This window comes from Dipodomys merriami, unplaced genomic scaffold, assembly GCF_024711535.1.
Source record: "Dipodomys merriami isolate MVZ:Mamm:240054 unplaced genomic scaffold, mDipMer1.0.p SCAF_25, whole genome shotgun sequence".
Classification (NCBI taxonomy): domain Eukaryota; kingdom Metazoa; phylum Chordata; class Mammalia; order Rodentia; family Heteromyidae; genus Dipodomys; species Dipodomys merriami.
The window spans coordinates 18575587-18588116 of NW_027203937.1; the positions used below are offsets into that span (position 1 = coordinate 18575587).

The following is a 12530-nucleotide window of genomic DNA, read 5'->3' on the forward strand; positions in this document are numbered from 1 at the left end:
TTTTTTTTTTTGGGTCCGGTCATGGGGCCTGAACTCTGGGCCTGGGTGCTGTCCCTCAGCTCTTCAGCTCAAGGCTAGTGCTCTACCACTTGAGCCGCAGCACCACTTCCGGCTTTTTTCTTTTTGCTTATGTGGTGCTGAGGAATCAAACCCAGGGCCTCAGGCATGCAAGGCAAGCAGCCCTCTACCACTGAGCCAACTTCCCAGCCCCATACCTGTAATCTTATCTTCTCAGGGTCTGAGGATCAAAGTTTGAAGCCATCCCAGGCAGGAAAGTTTGTGAGACTCTTTCTTACCTCTACTCAACTACGAAAAAAGCCAGAATTGGAGCTCTGACTCAAGTGGTATCCTTAAGCAGGATGCTCAGGGATAGAACCCAGGCCCTGAGTTCAAGACCCAGGACACAGACACATGACACATGTCATTGTAAATGTAATGACTAATACAGGAAAATGTTACACATGTCACCCAAATGCTATCTACATAGGGCCTTTATCTAGTCAAAATTATACAATCAGGGACAGGGAATGTAGCTTAGTGGTATAGTGCTTGCCTCAAATGCATGAAGCGTGGGCTTTGATTCCTCAGTACCACGTAAACAGAAAAAGCTGTAAGTGGTGCTCTGGTTCAAGCAGTAGAGTGCTAGCCTTGAGTAAAAAAGTACCCCAGGACTGGCAAAAAAAAAAAAAAAAAAAACAGCATAAAAGAGGAAGAAACTTCTGGATAAAAGGATAAAATGGGGCTGGGAAGGTAGCTTAGTGGTAGAGTGCTTGCCTTGCATGCATGAAGCCCTGGATTCAATTCCTCAGCACCACATAAGCAGAAAAAGCCAGAAGTGGAGCTGTGGCTCAAGGGGTAGGGTGCTACCTTGAGCTGAAGAGCTGAGGGACAGCCCCCAGGCCCTGAGTTCAGGCCCCATGACCAGCATAAAAAAAAAAAAAGAAAGAAAAAGATAAAATGAAGTCAATTTCTTCATTTCCAAGTGTTTTAAAGTAAAAATGGTTTAGGAAGATCTCATTTATTAAGAGACAAAAGAATTCTGCACGATGAATTACAAACAAAATGTGACTCAATCTATAGATCATAAAAGTCATATTGGAGCAGGGCGCTGGTGGCTCACGCCTGTAATCCTAGCTACTTAGGAAGCTAAGATCTGAGGATTGCAATTCAAAGCCAGCCCAGGCAGGAAAATCAGTGAGACTCTTATCTCCAATAAACCATCAAGAAACCGGAAGTGGTGTTGTGGCTCAAGAGATAGAATGCTAGCCTTGAGCTGAAGAGCTCAGGCACAGTGCCCAGGCCCAGAGTTCAAGTCCCACAACTGACCAAAAAAAAAAAAAAAAAGGCCTATCAGGACATACCTTAAACACCCAAGAACCAGTTTCAGGCCGGTACTCCTTGAATTGGGCTCCCTGTTTCCTTGAAACTGCTTCCAATCTTCCCTCATAGTTGATGTCAGCAAGTCTATCTGGACTCTTTATTAAACAACGTGATGTTTTATCTGTTGGCCAAACTCCATCCAATGTAACTTCAGCCTTTCTGTAAAGTGTAGCAAAGTAAAATTTAAATACTTCATATTTATGAATAAGAAGCCAACATTTACATGAAGTAAAAAAGCTGCTTTATTATGTACAATTATCCTACAGCTGTTTCATAAACTTAAGTCTTGCCTTGACGGTAGCTGAGCTTAAAAATAAGTCACTCCCACATCAACTCAGAGTGCATCATTTCAAACTATGTTTATACTATTACTTAAGTTATAGTATAGTACTTGCTTACTTGGCCCTTAGCTTTACAAAACAAAAAACAGTAACTATAGTTTATTAATAATAAATACTTGTAGAATAAAGTAGTAAGAACACAAGTATGGGCCATTAAATAATGATCATGAAGATAATTACAATAGCTATGATGTGTCATCTCTATCAATACAAAGTTCAAGTTTCTATCATTTTGTATGTCTTGTACCTAGGAGAGGGACAATGACATGACTATGTGGATGACTTTTTTTTGGCCAGTCCCAGGGCTTGAACTCCAGGTCTGGGTGCTGTCCTTGAGCTTCTTTGTGCTCAAGGCTAGCACTCTTCTACCTAAGTAACAGCACCACTTCTGGATTTTTCTGAGTTAAAAAATATCATGGACTATCTAGCCTAGGCTGGCTTTGAACAGTGATCCTCACATCTGAGCTTCCTGAGTAGCTAGGATTACAGGTGTGAGCCACCAGCCCCAGCAGTGGATGGCTTTTTTTTTTTTTTTTGGGTCCAGTAGTGAGGCCTGAACTCTGGGCCTGGGTGCTGTCCCTCAGCTCTTCAGCTCAAGGCTAGCGCTCTACCACTTGAGCCACAGCACCACTTCCGGCTTTTTTCTTTTTGCTTATATGGTGCTGAGGAATCGAACCCAGGGCCTCTTGCATGCAAAGCAAGCACTCTACTACTGAGCCACCTTCCCAGCCCATTGGATGGCTTTTTTATTATTTTTTTTTTTTGGAGGGGTAGGGATGGGGGATGGGAGTGCAAATCCTGGGGCTTGATCTCAGGGCGTGGTCACTGTCCTTCAGCTTTTTTCGCTCAAGGCTAACAATCTACCACTTTATTCACACCTCCACTTTCAGCTTTTTACTGGTTAACTGGAGATAAGTCTCACAGACCCAGGTGCCGGTGGTGGCTCACACCTGTAATCCTAGTTACTCAGGAGGCTGAGATTTGAGAATCGCAGTTCAAAGCCAGCCCAGTCAGGAAAATCTGTGAAACTCTTGTTCCAATAAACCACCAGAAAACCAGAACTGGTGTTGTAGCTCAACTGGTAGAATGCTCACCTTGAGCTGAAAAGCTGAGGGACAGCGCTCAGGCCCAGAGTTCAAGCCCCATGACCAATAACAACAACAAAAAAGTCTCACAGACTTTCCTGCCTAGATTGGCATTGAACTGCAATCCTCATATTTAAGCCTCCTAAGTAGCAAAGCCATCAGCACCTGGCGTGACTTGTTTTTGTTTTTGTAGGTCATTGGGGTTGAACTCAGGGCCTGAACACTCTTCCTGAACTCTTTTGCTCAAAGCTCTACTACCTGAGCCACAGCTCCATTTCTGGTTTTCTGGTGGTTAATTGGAGTGTCATGTACTTTCCTGCCCAGGCTGGCTTTGAACTGTGATCCTCAGAGCTCAAGTCTTCTGAGTAGCTAGGATTAAAGGCATGAGCCAAGAGTGCCTTGGCTGTTTCTTTTCAAAAAGACAAAAGAAAAAAAAAGACAAAAAGACCTGACATGAAATTTATTATCTTACCCAACTCTAACTGGACATTTAAGGTATATATCCACATTGTTATATTCCTTTCCTTAAGGATATAACTATGGTAGTTTGAATTTTACTGCCCATTTGTTCTTATTTGGACATAGTTTGAGTATACAACCATTTTCTGTGCTTTTGTAAAATTTAATCCCTACTTTGAGATATTAGTAGTGGGTAAAGTTAGTTCCTCAGCACCACATACACTGAAAAAGCTGGAGGTGGTGCTGTAGCTCAAGTACTAGAGTGCCTGCCTTGAGCTGAAGAGCTGAGGGACAGCACCCAGGCCCAGAGTTCAGGTCCCATGATCCACAGAAAAAAAAAAAAAAAGTATAGCCTTTGGAAAATGATTAGGATTAAATAAGGTCAATAGGGTAGAGGGAGAGACCAGATACATACTTGTGCTCCCTGGCCCTTGCCATATGCTTTCTTGCATTGACTTGGGGCTCTGCCAGAAAGAAGGCTATGATCAATGTGCTGCCCAGTCTCGGGACTTAGACCTCCCAGAACCTTAAGAGAAAATAAACCTCCTTTCCTTTGTAACTCACTTCGTCTACATATTGTGTAAACGGAGTGCTGGGTGCTGGTGGCTCACTCCTGTAATCCTAGTGACTTAAGAAGGCTGAGAGGGGCTGGGGAGGTAGCTCAGCGGTAGAGTGCATGCCTTGCAAGCATGAGGCCCTGGGTTCGATTCCTCAGCACCACATAAACAGAAAAAGCCGGAAGTGGTGCTGTGGCTCCAGTGGTAGAGCGCTAGCCTTGAGCTGAAGAGCTGAGGGACAGTGCCCAGACCCAGAGTTCAGGCCCCATGACCGGCAAAAAAAAAAAAAAAAAGACGAAGAAGGCTGAGATCTGAGAACAGTAGTTCAAAGCCAACTTGAGCAGGAAAGTCCATAAGACTCTTATCACCAAAGAGATGAATAGAAGCATACATGTACGAATTTCCTTTTAAGTTAAGGCTCTGGTCTCAGACCTGTAATCCTAGCTACTCAGGAGGCTGAAATCTGGGGATCGCAGTTCAAAGCTAGCCTGGGCAAGAAAGTCTGTGAAATTCTTGTTTCCAATAAACCACCAGAAAACCCAAGTGGCTCAAGCAATAAGAGCACTCGCCTTGAGGTGAAGAGGTGAGGGACTGTGTCCCGGCCCAGAGTTCAAGCCCCATGACCGATCAAAAAAAAAAAAAATTCCTATTACCATGCTAAACAAGGTCTTAATATGTTGCTCAGCCTGACCTCAAGCTTGGTATCTTCCTGATTCTAACTTCCATTCTTTTCAAGGGTATGTATCCTTTCTAGGGTATACTTGCATTTACCACATTTTTATTTTATTCACACACTGGCTAATGAACATTTGGGGTCTTTTTCAATTCTTGACTATTATGAACCGTGCTTTCATGAATGGGAATATGCAAAAGCTTTATAATCCTGCTCTCTTTTATTTTTTGGCCAGTCCTGGGACCTGAACTCTGGGCCTGGTACTGTCCCTCAGCTCTTCAGCTCAAGGCAAGCTCTCTACTATTTGAGCTAGAGTGCCATCTCCAGCTTTCTCAGCTTATGTGGTGCTGAGAATCAAACCCAGGGCCTCAGGCATGCAAGGCAAGCACTCTGCCACTGAGCCACCTTCCCAGCCCCGCTCTCAATTACTTTGGAAACATAGTTGGTGCTCTGTAGTAGGGGTCTGCATCCATGAATTCAATTAAGCACAGATCAAAAATATTCACAGGGAAAAACCAATGGCAATTGTATATTAGAATATTTTTCTTGTAAATATTCTCTAAAAAATGGAAAAACTACAGAACATTTTCTAGATGATCTAAAACATGGAGGCATGCATAATTTATATGGAAATATCATGCTTTTTTATGTATTTTATGTAACGAATGTGAACATCAAAAAACTGATATTCATGGGGGCGGGGTCTCCATATAGATATCAAAGACAATTATACTAGCATCTAATAACATTAAATCTTTCAACTCACAAACATAAACATCCTAACTATGGATGTTTCATCTGCCTACAAGAAATAGACATTAAGTATGGCCACAGTGGAAACAAGGAAAAGAAACAAAATAATTTCTGAAACCTCAAGTTGGATCTGTTAATATTGGAAATGTTATAGTATATTGTTTTGTTTTCAGCTATGCTTTCAAATAAAAGTAGAGCAACTGATATACTTTATAGTAATTTACAAAAGTTGAAGAAGTATATATATGTGCGTGTGTGTGTATACATATATATAAACACATTTATGTTTACAGTGAAAAAAATTGTGATTTAATTGGTAATTTTTTAGATGTAAATAAATTTATACCTATTCAGCCCTTCACCCACAGGTGGTTTTTCGGTATCATCTAAGTAGACAATAACTTCTTTCCTCCGGATATGCACAATGTCATCCAAATTTAGATTTGTTAAATTCACATCTCCTTCGAAATAGATTGAGCCATAACCTATATATAAGTCAGAACAAATAGTTAAAAACTCCTAATATTCAGGAAGCAAATTCTTACTTTATCTGTACAATGATTAAGCCATCAGGAAAAATAAGCAGCTTTAAACAATAGTATTTTAAATCACCTATGAATTCTTGATAATATAAGAACAAATGGAGGGCTGGGAATGTGGCTCAGTGGTAGAGTGCCTGCCTAGCATGCATGAAGCCCTGGGTTCCATTTCTCAGTACCACATAAACAGAAAAAACCAGAAGCAGCTGGGCATAGGTGGCTCACGCCTGTAATCCTAGCTACTCAGGAGGCTGACATCTGAGGATCACATTTCAAAGCCAGCCTGGGCAGCAAACTCTTATCTCCAATAAACCACTCAGAAAACCGGAAGTGGCGCTGTGGCTCAAGTGGTAGAGCACTAGCCTTGAGGTGAAGAGCTGAGGAACAGCGCCCAGGCCCAGAGTTCAAGACCTAGGACAGACCAAAATAAAGAAAAAAAAAAAAAAAAAACCCGAAGTGGTGACATGGCTCAAGTGGTAGAGTATTACCCTTGAGCACAGAGAGCCTCAGGGACAGAGCCCAGGCCCCAAGCTCAAGACCTGTACTGGCAAAAAAAGAGAAAAAAAAAAAAAGAAAAAGAAAAAAGAACTGGAGTGAAATAAATTAATAAATAGGATAAATTTTAATATAAAATAGCCTTTTTTGGGTTTTTTTTTTTGGGGGGGGGGTCAGTTGTAGGGCTTGAACTCTGGGCCTGGAGCTGTCCCTGGGCTTTTCAGCTCAAAACTAGCACTCTCTAGGCTTGAGCTGAAGAGCCGAGGGACAGCACCCAGGCCCAGAGTTCAAGCCCCATGACCGACAACAAAACAAAACAACCCACAAAACTAGTACTCTACCACTTGAGCCACCACAGTGCCACTTCTGGTTTTCTGGTGGTTAATTGAAGATAAATGTCTCAGGGATCTTCTTGCCTTGGCTGACTTTGAATCGCAATCCTCAGATCTCAGCCTCCTGAGTAGCTAAGATTACAGGTGAGCCACTAGCACACGACCAAAATACTCTTCAATTTCTTCACAAGTATATATAATGTAGCCACAGAACAAATTTTTATACTCTGTTTGCCATAAAAACACATCTAGGTTCTTTTTTGTTGTTGTTTTTTATTTTTGGGTCCGGTTGTGGGGCCTGAACTCTGGGCCTGGGTGCTGTCCCTCAGCTCTTCAGCTCAAGGCTAGCACTCTACCGCTTGAGCTACAGTGCCACTTCTAGCTTTTTTCTTTTTGCTTATGTGGTGCTGAGGAATCAAACCCAGGGCCTCAGGCATGCAAGGCAAGCGCTCTACTACTGAGCCACCTTCCCAGGCCTCTAGGTTCTTTTTTAATATATGGTGAGGTAAAATTTCTCTCCTAGGAAATATAAGCAGTTATATGTACAATTTTAAGTAATAATTCAATACAAAACTATACCTAAGTACCAACACCCTATCAGTTAATTCTCATTTAGTATATTTCCAGTAAATTGAGAAAAATTACAATGTGCCAAATAATAATTCCCAGCCACAAACAGGTATGCCTAAGCATCTCTCCAAAGTTACACAATTTAAGTCTTTCTTATTTTATTACTTTCAATAGAAGTTTCTACTAGTCATGGCTCAGGAGAACCTAAATGATACAGATTCATCTATCAAGAGTCTCTTAAAATCAGAAAAGAAAGATGTAAATGTCTAGTTTATATATTAACTCCTAAATTTACACTCACCTTTACGACCAATAGTGAAGTCAGAGACGATGCATTCTCCTTTTTCATTGGTAATTTTAGCAAGGTCATCCATAGATGGAATAGTATAGTAACCAATCTTAGTGAGAACAATGCCTAACCAAAAAAAAAAAAAAAAAAAAAAGTATATTAACTGTAATTATTCTTGGGTGCAGCACTTCTCAATAATTTATTATTTTTACTCAAAAAGTTTCCTACCAATTTATTTTTTTATTTTTTTGTCGGTTGTGGGGCCTGAACTCTGGGCCTGGGCCCTGTCTCTGAGCTCTTCAGTTCAAGGCTCGTGCTCTACCACTTCAGCCACAGTGCCACTTCCGGCTTTTTCTGCTTATGTGATACTGAGGAATCGAACCCAGGGCCTCATGCATGCAAGGCAAGCACTCTACCACTGAGCCACCTTCCCAGCCCTACCAATTTTTTTATATTACCAGAAATATTCAGCATATTATCATATAAAAGAAAAATAGATAGCAATAAAGAATGTTTTCCAAACTAGTTTATGGAGCAGTAACAAGACAAATATATTTTTCAAAAAGGCTTCATGAACAAATACATCTGAGTAACATACTAACAATGATTATTAGGACTCTAAAAAGATAATGATGTCTATTTAATTTTACTTAATTTACCACAGAATCTTCTTTTCCAAAGTCACTCATTGCCTGGGCACCAGTGGTTCATGCCTGTAACCCATAGGACAGCAAAGTCCATGAGATTCTTATCTACAATTAACCATCACTTGATGTGGCTCAAGTGATAAGAGTGCCAGCTTTGAGTGAAGAGGCTAGGGAACAAGCCTCAGCCCTGAGTTTAAGCCCCAGTACCAGCCAAAAGTAAGAGAGATATCCACTAACATTCTATAGTATGAAAGGCACTTCTTTGAACATACGGTGATAAAGCCTTGCACTATCCATTTTTATTTTTTCTTTTTTTTTGGGGGGGTCCGGTCATGGGTCCTGAACTCTGGGCCTGTGCGCTGTCCCTCAGCTCTTCAGCTCAAGGCTAGCCTTCTTCCACTTGAGCCACAGTGCCACTTTCCGGCTTTTTTCTTTTTGCTTATATGGTGCGCTGAGGAATCAAACCCAGGGCCTCAGGGCATGCAAGGCAAGGGCTCTACCACTGAGCCACCTTTCCAGCCCCTCCATTTTTTCTTTTATCTTATACACAGGATACCTAAACTCCAGGGTGAAAAATAATCTTCCCTAGCGTAACAGCTGTACTTTAGTGATATAAAAAATAATATATTTAGGAAGTCCCATAGAAAACGTTGAAAAAGAAAATTAAAGAACTCAAAAATCTCTAGTGAGCTGGGCTCCGGTGGCTCACGCCTATAATCCTAGTTACTTAGGAGGCTGAGATCTGAGGATTGCGGTTCAAAGCCAGCCCAGGCAGGGCAGTAAAGTCCATGAAACTCTTATCTCCAATAAACCACCAGAAAACTGGAAGTGGCGCTGTAGCTCAAGTGGTAGAGCGCTTGCCTTGAGCTGAAGAGCTGAGGGACAGCGCCCAGGCCCAGAGTTCAAGCCCCACGACCGCCCGCCCCCCCAAAAAAAGAATCTTTAGTGGGCTTGTTTTAGTTGCCCTCTGTCCCATCTGTAGGTAGACATCTTTAAGTGGATCAAGCTATACACACACACACACACACACACACACACACACACACACACACACACACACACACACACACACACACACACACACACACACACACACACTCTTTAAGTGGATCAAGCTATACACACACACACACACACACACACACACACACACACACACACACACACACACACACACACACACACACACACACACACACACACACACACACACACCTTTTATTGGAATGGGTTAGAGGTTGTAAGAGTACAAGTGGGAGGCAGCAAACAATTTGCATTACCTGGGTATTTAAAAACAAAGACAGGGGCTGGGAAGGTGGCTCAGTGGTAGAGTGGTTGCCTTGCATGCATGCGGCCCTGGGTTTGATTCATCAGTACCACATAAGCAGAAAAAGCCGGAAGTGGCTCTGTGGCTCAAGTAGTAGAGCACTAGCCTTGAGCTGAAGAGCTGAGGGACAGCGCCCAGACCCAGAGTTCAGGCCCCAAGACCGGCAAAAACAAAACAAAACAAACAAACAAAGGCATAACTGTAACAAATCTACTTGGTTAAACATTCACCAATATTACCACTTGCAATTTTTAATTATTTCTAAGGGCACCAGAAGATCTATAAGGAAACAAATAACTGAATTTAAAAATTTACATTTCAATAATGACTGCAAAACAACCTAAATGCTCATTAACAGAGAAAGGATAAAATATACCATATTTATATAATGAATTACTACAAAGTAATGAAAAGGAACCAACCATCAATATATGCTACTCAAATGAAATTTCATTAAAATTTATTGAGTCCAAAGAATATATAAAGTTGTGTGGCCAGTGGCTCAGGTTTATAATCCTACGTACTCAGGAGTCAGACCTGAGGATCACTATCTAAAGCCATACTGGGTAGGAAGGTTTCTTATCATAAATTAACCTCTAAAAAAGCCAAAAGTTGGTTAAGTGGAAGAATACTACCCTTGAGCACAAAAGCTCAGGTATAGAGAGCCCAGCCGAGTTCAAGCCCTAGTACTCGCAGGGAAAAAAAGGACTAGGGTCATAACTCAAGTGGTAGAGTGCTTGCCTAGTATCGAGGTCCTGAGATGAAGCACCAGTAGTAAAGAGAAAGGAAAGAAATAACATATGGTTGAGTGTAGTTTAATATGCCTGGGTGTGGTTACACACACCTGTAATCCTAGCACTGAGGAAGCTGAGGTGAGGATCACTTGAAACCAGAAGTTCAAGCTTAGCCTGGGCAAGACCCCATCTAAAACAAACAAACAAGAGTCTTTGTAGTATGAATGCATTTACATTAAGTCAAAGATAGGCAAAGAAATCTATGAGACCGAAAGAGGTTTTTATCTTATTTGGGGTCTAAATTAACTGAAATGAACCACTTAAAATTGATGCATTCCTTACCTATACATTTTTATCTCAGTTAAAAAAAGAAAAAGAAAGAGTGGGTGCTGGTGGCTCATGCCTATAATACTAACTATTCAGGAGGCTGAGATCTGAGGACCATGATTCAAAGTCAGCCTGGAAAGGAAAGTCCATGAGACTTGTACCTCCATTTAATCTTCAGAAAAACGGAAGCGGAGCTGTGGCTCAAAGTGTTAAGAGTGTGAACCTTAAGCAAAAATGTTCAGGGACAATGCCCAGACCAAGTTCAACCCCAATAATCAAAAAAAAGTAATGGCCTTTATTTAAACCGAAATGAGACACTGCATACAGACAGAAAAAAATGCAAAAGATGGAAGACACCCCAACTCGTAGTTTAGGTATTTGAGAGCATGTATAGAACTGGGGTCATTAAATAATTACAGCAACAGTTACTATTTCAATGTAATACATGGTAATCATTCTTATCAAATACTTTAAACTACAGAGAAGAACATAATTAGCATTCTTATTTTAATTTAGAATGTAATGAGTAATCCATCTTAATTTATAAAATTAGGAATAGTTCCTTCAGCTATAAAATGGGCTACTGACTCTTAAGATAATTAAAAACAGCATTTTTTCCTTTGTGGCAGTACTGTGGCTTGAACTCAGGGCCTTCAGATTTTGCTTGACTTTTATCAAATGAAAAATGTGTCTATAGCTAGTTTCTGAAATGCAGAGGCCACTCCATTTCTGAAAATGAAGTGCTCTTCAGCTATAATATACATATACAAGTTAGAAAGCAATGTGCTCCTTTGTATATGATGATGTGAGGTCAAATTTGTGGAAGTCTTATTTCAAGAAATTTTTGCTACTAAGGGCAAAAGTCACATGAACCTGAACTTCCTCTCTAAAGTGATAAATATGTAATTAAGACAACTCAGATAAACTTTTGTATTCGTGCGTTTACTGGGGAGCTTGAATTCCAGTCCTTATGCTCTCATTTGGGTTTTATGCGCAACTCTACCAATAAATCCACATTTCAACTTCTGGCTTTCACTAGGTAACTAGAAATAAGAATCTCACAGGGGCTGGGAATATGCTTAGTGGTAGTGTTTTTCTAGAATGCATGAAGCCCTGAGTTTGATTCCTCAGTACAAAATAGAGAGAAAAAGCTGGAAGTGATGCTGTGGCTCGAGTGATAGAATGAATGCTAGCCTGAGCACAGAGAAGCTCAGGGACAGTGCCTGGGCCCCTGAGTTCAAGCCCCAGGACTGGGAAAAAAATAGACTTGTTTATCAAATCTTAGATCCTCAGATCTCAGCCACAAGTAGATAGGATTAGAAGCATGAGCTATAGGTTCCCAGCTAAAGACATTATTTTAAACATATTCCAAATGTGTAAGAAGTATGTGCTCTGACCTGCTGGATGCATATGATAAGAATTATTTTCTATTTCCTCTCGGTCATCTTGCAGTGACTCATCATGGAAGGAAGTTTCTTCACTACTTCCTTCTAGACCATTTCGCAAAGCAACTCGCATGTTCAGTGCAACAATGGTATCATCCACACTGTTGCTGTTGTGTTTATTGCCAACATTCTCTGGAGTTTGAGGAATTGGTTTGGCAATAGGGTTAGTATAAAAATGGGATACAAGAGAATCTTCATCTCCATCCTGCTGATGGTTTTCATCAACAGGTTTGCTCAGGAAACTAAATCTGAAAAGGAAGAGAAAAAAGTAGTAATAACAATGATAAAGTTACCTTTACTGAATATCTGGCATTAGTCTGTAATTTCATATATTAAAATTAACACATAATAATCATGTGAAATAGATCATAATTATTATCTCTATTGTCTTTTTTTTTGGGGGGGGGGTCCGGTCATGGGGCCTGAACTCGGCCTGGGTGCTGTCCCTCAGCTCTTCAGCTCAAGGCTAGCGCTCTACCACTTGAGCCACAGCACCACTTCCAGCTTTTTTTCTTTTTGCTTATGTGGTGTTGAGGAATCGAACCCAGGGCTTCATGCATGCAAGGCAAGCGCTCTA

General features: G+C 41.0%; 1 protein-coding gene across 4 annotated transcripts in view; it reads right to left on the minus strand.

The window, feature by feature from the left end:
• Nup98 (nucleoporin 98 and 96 precursor) overlaps positions 1-12530 on the minus strand; it is a 127629-nt gene that overhangs the window by 46353 nt on the left and 68746 nt on the right. For all 4 annotated transcript variants that reach the window (XM_070035134.1, XM_070035133.1, XM_070035131.1 and 1 more), the window contains exons 16-19: positions 11906-12201; positions 7486-7599; positions 5595-5733; positions 1362-1539 (exon numbers count right to left, since the gene is read on the minus strand). In XM_070035134.1, the coding sequence (XP_069891235.1) occupies positions 1362-1539; positions 5595-5733; positions 7486-7599; positions 11906-12201 (727 nt within the window). The remainder of the gene's footprint in view (positions 1-1361; positions 1540-5594; positions 5734-7485; positions 7600-11905; positions 12202-12530) is intronic.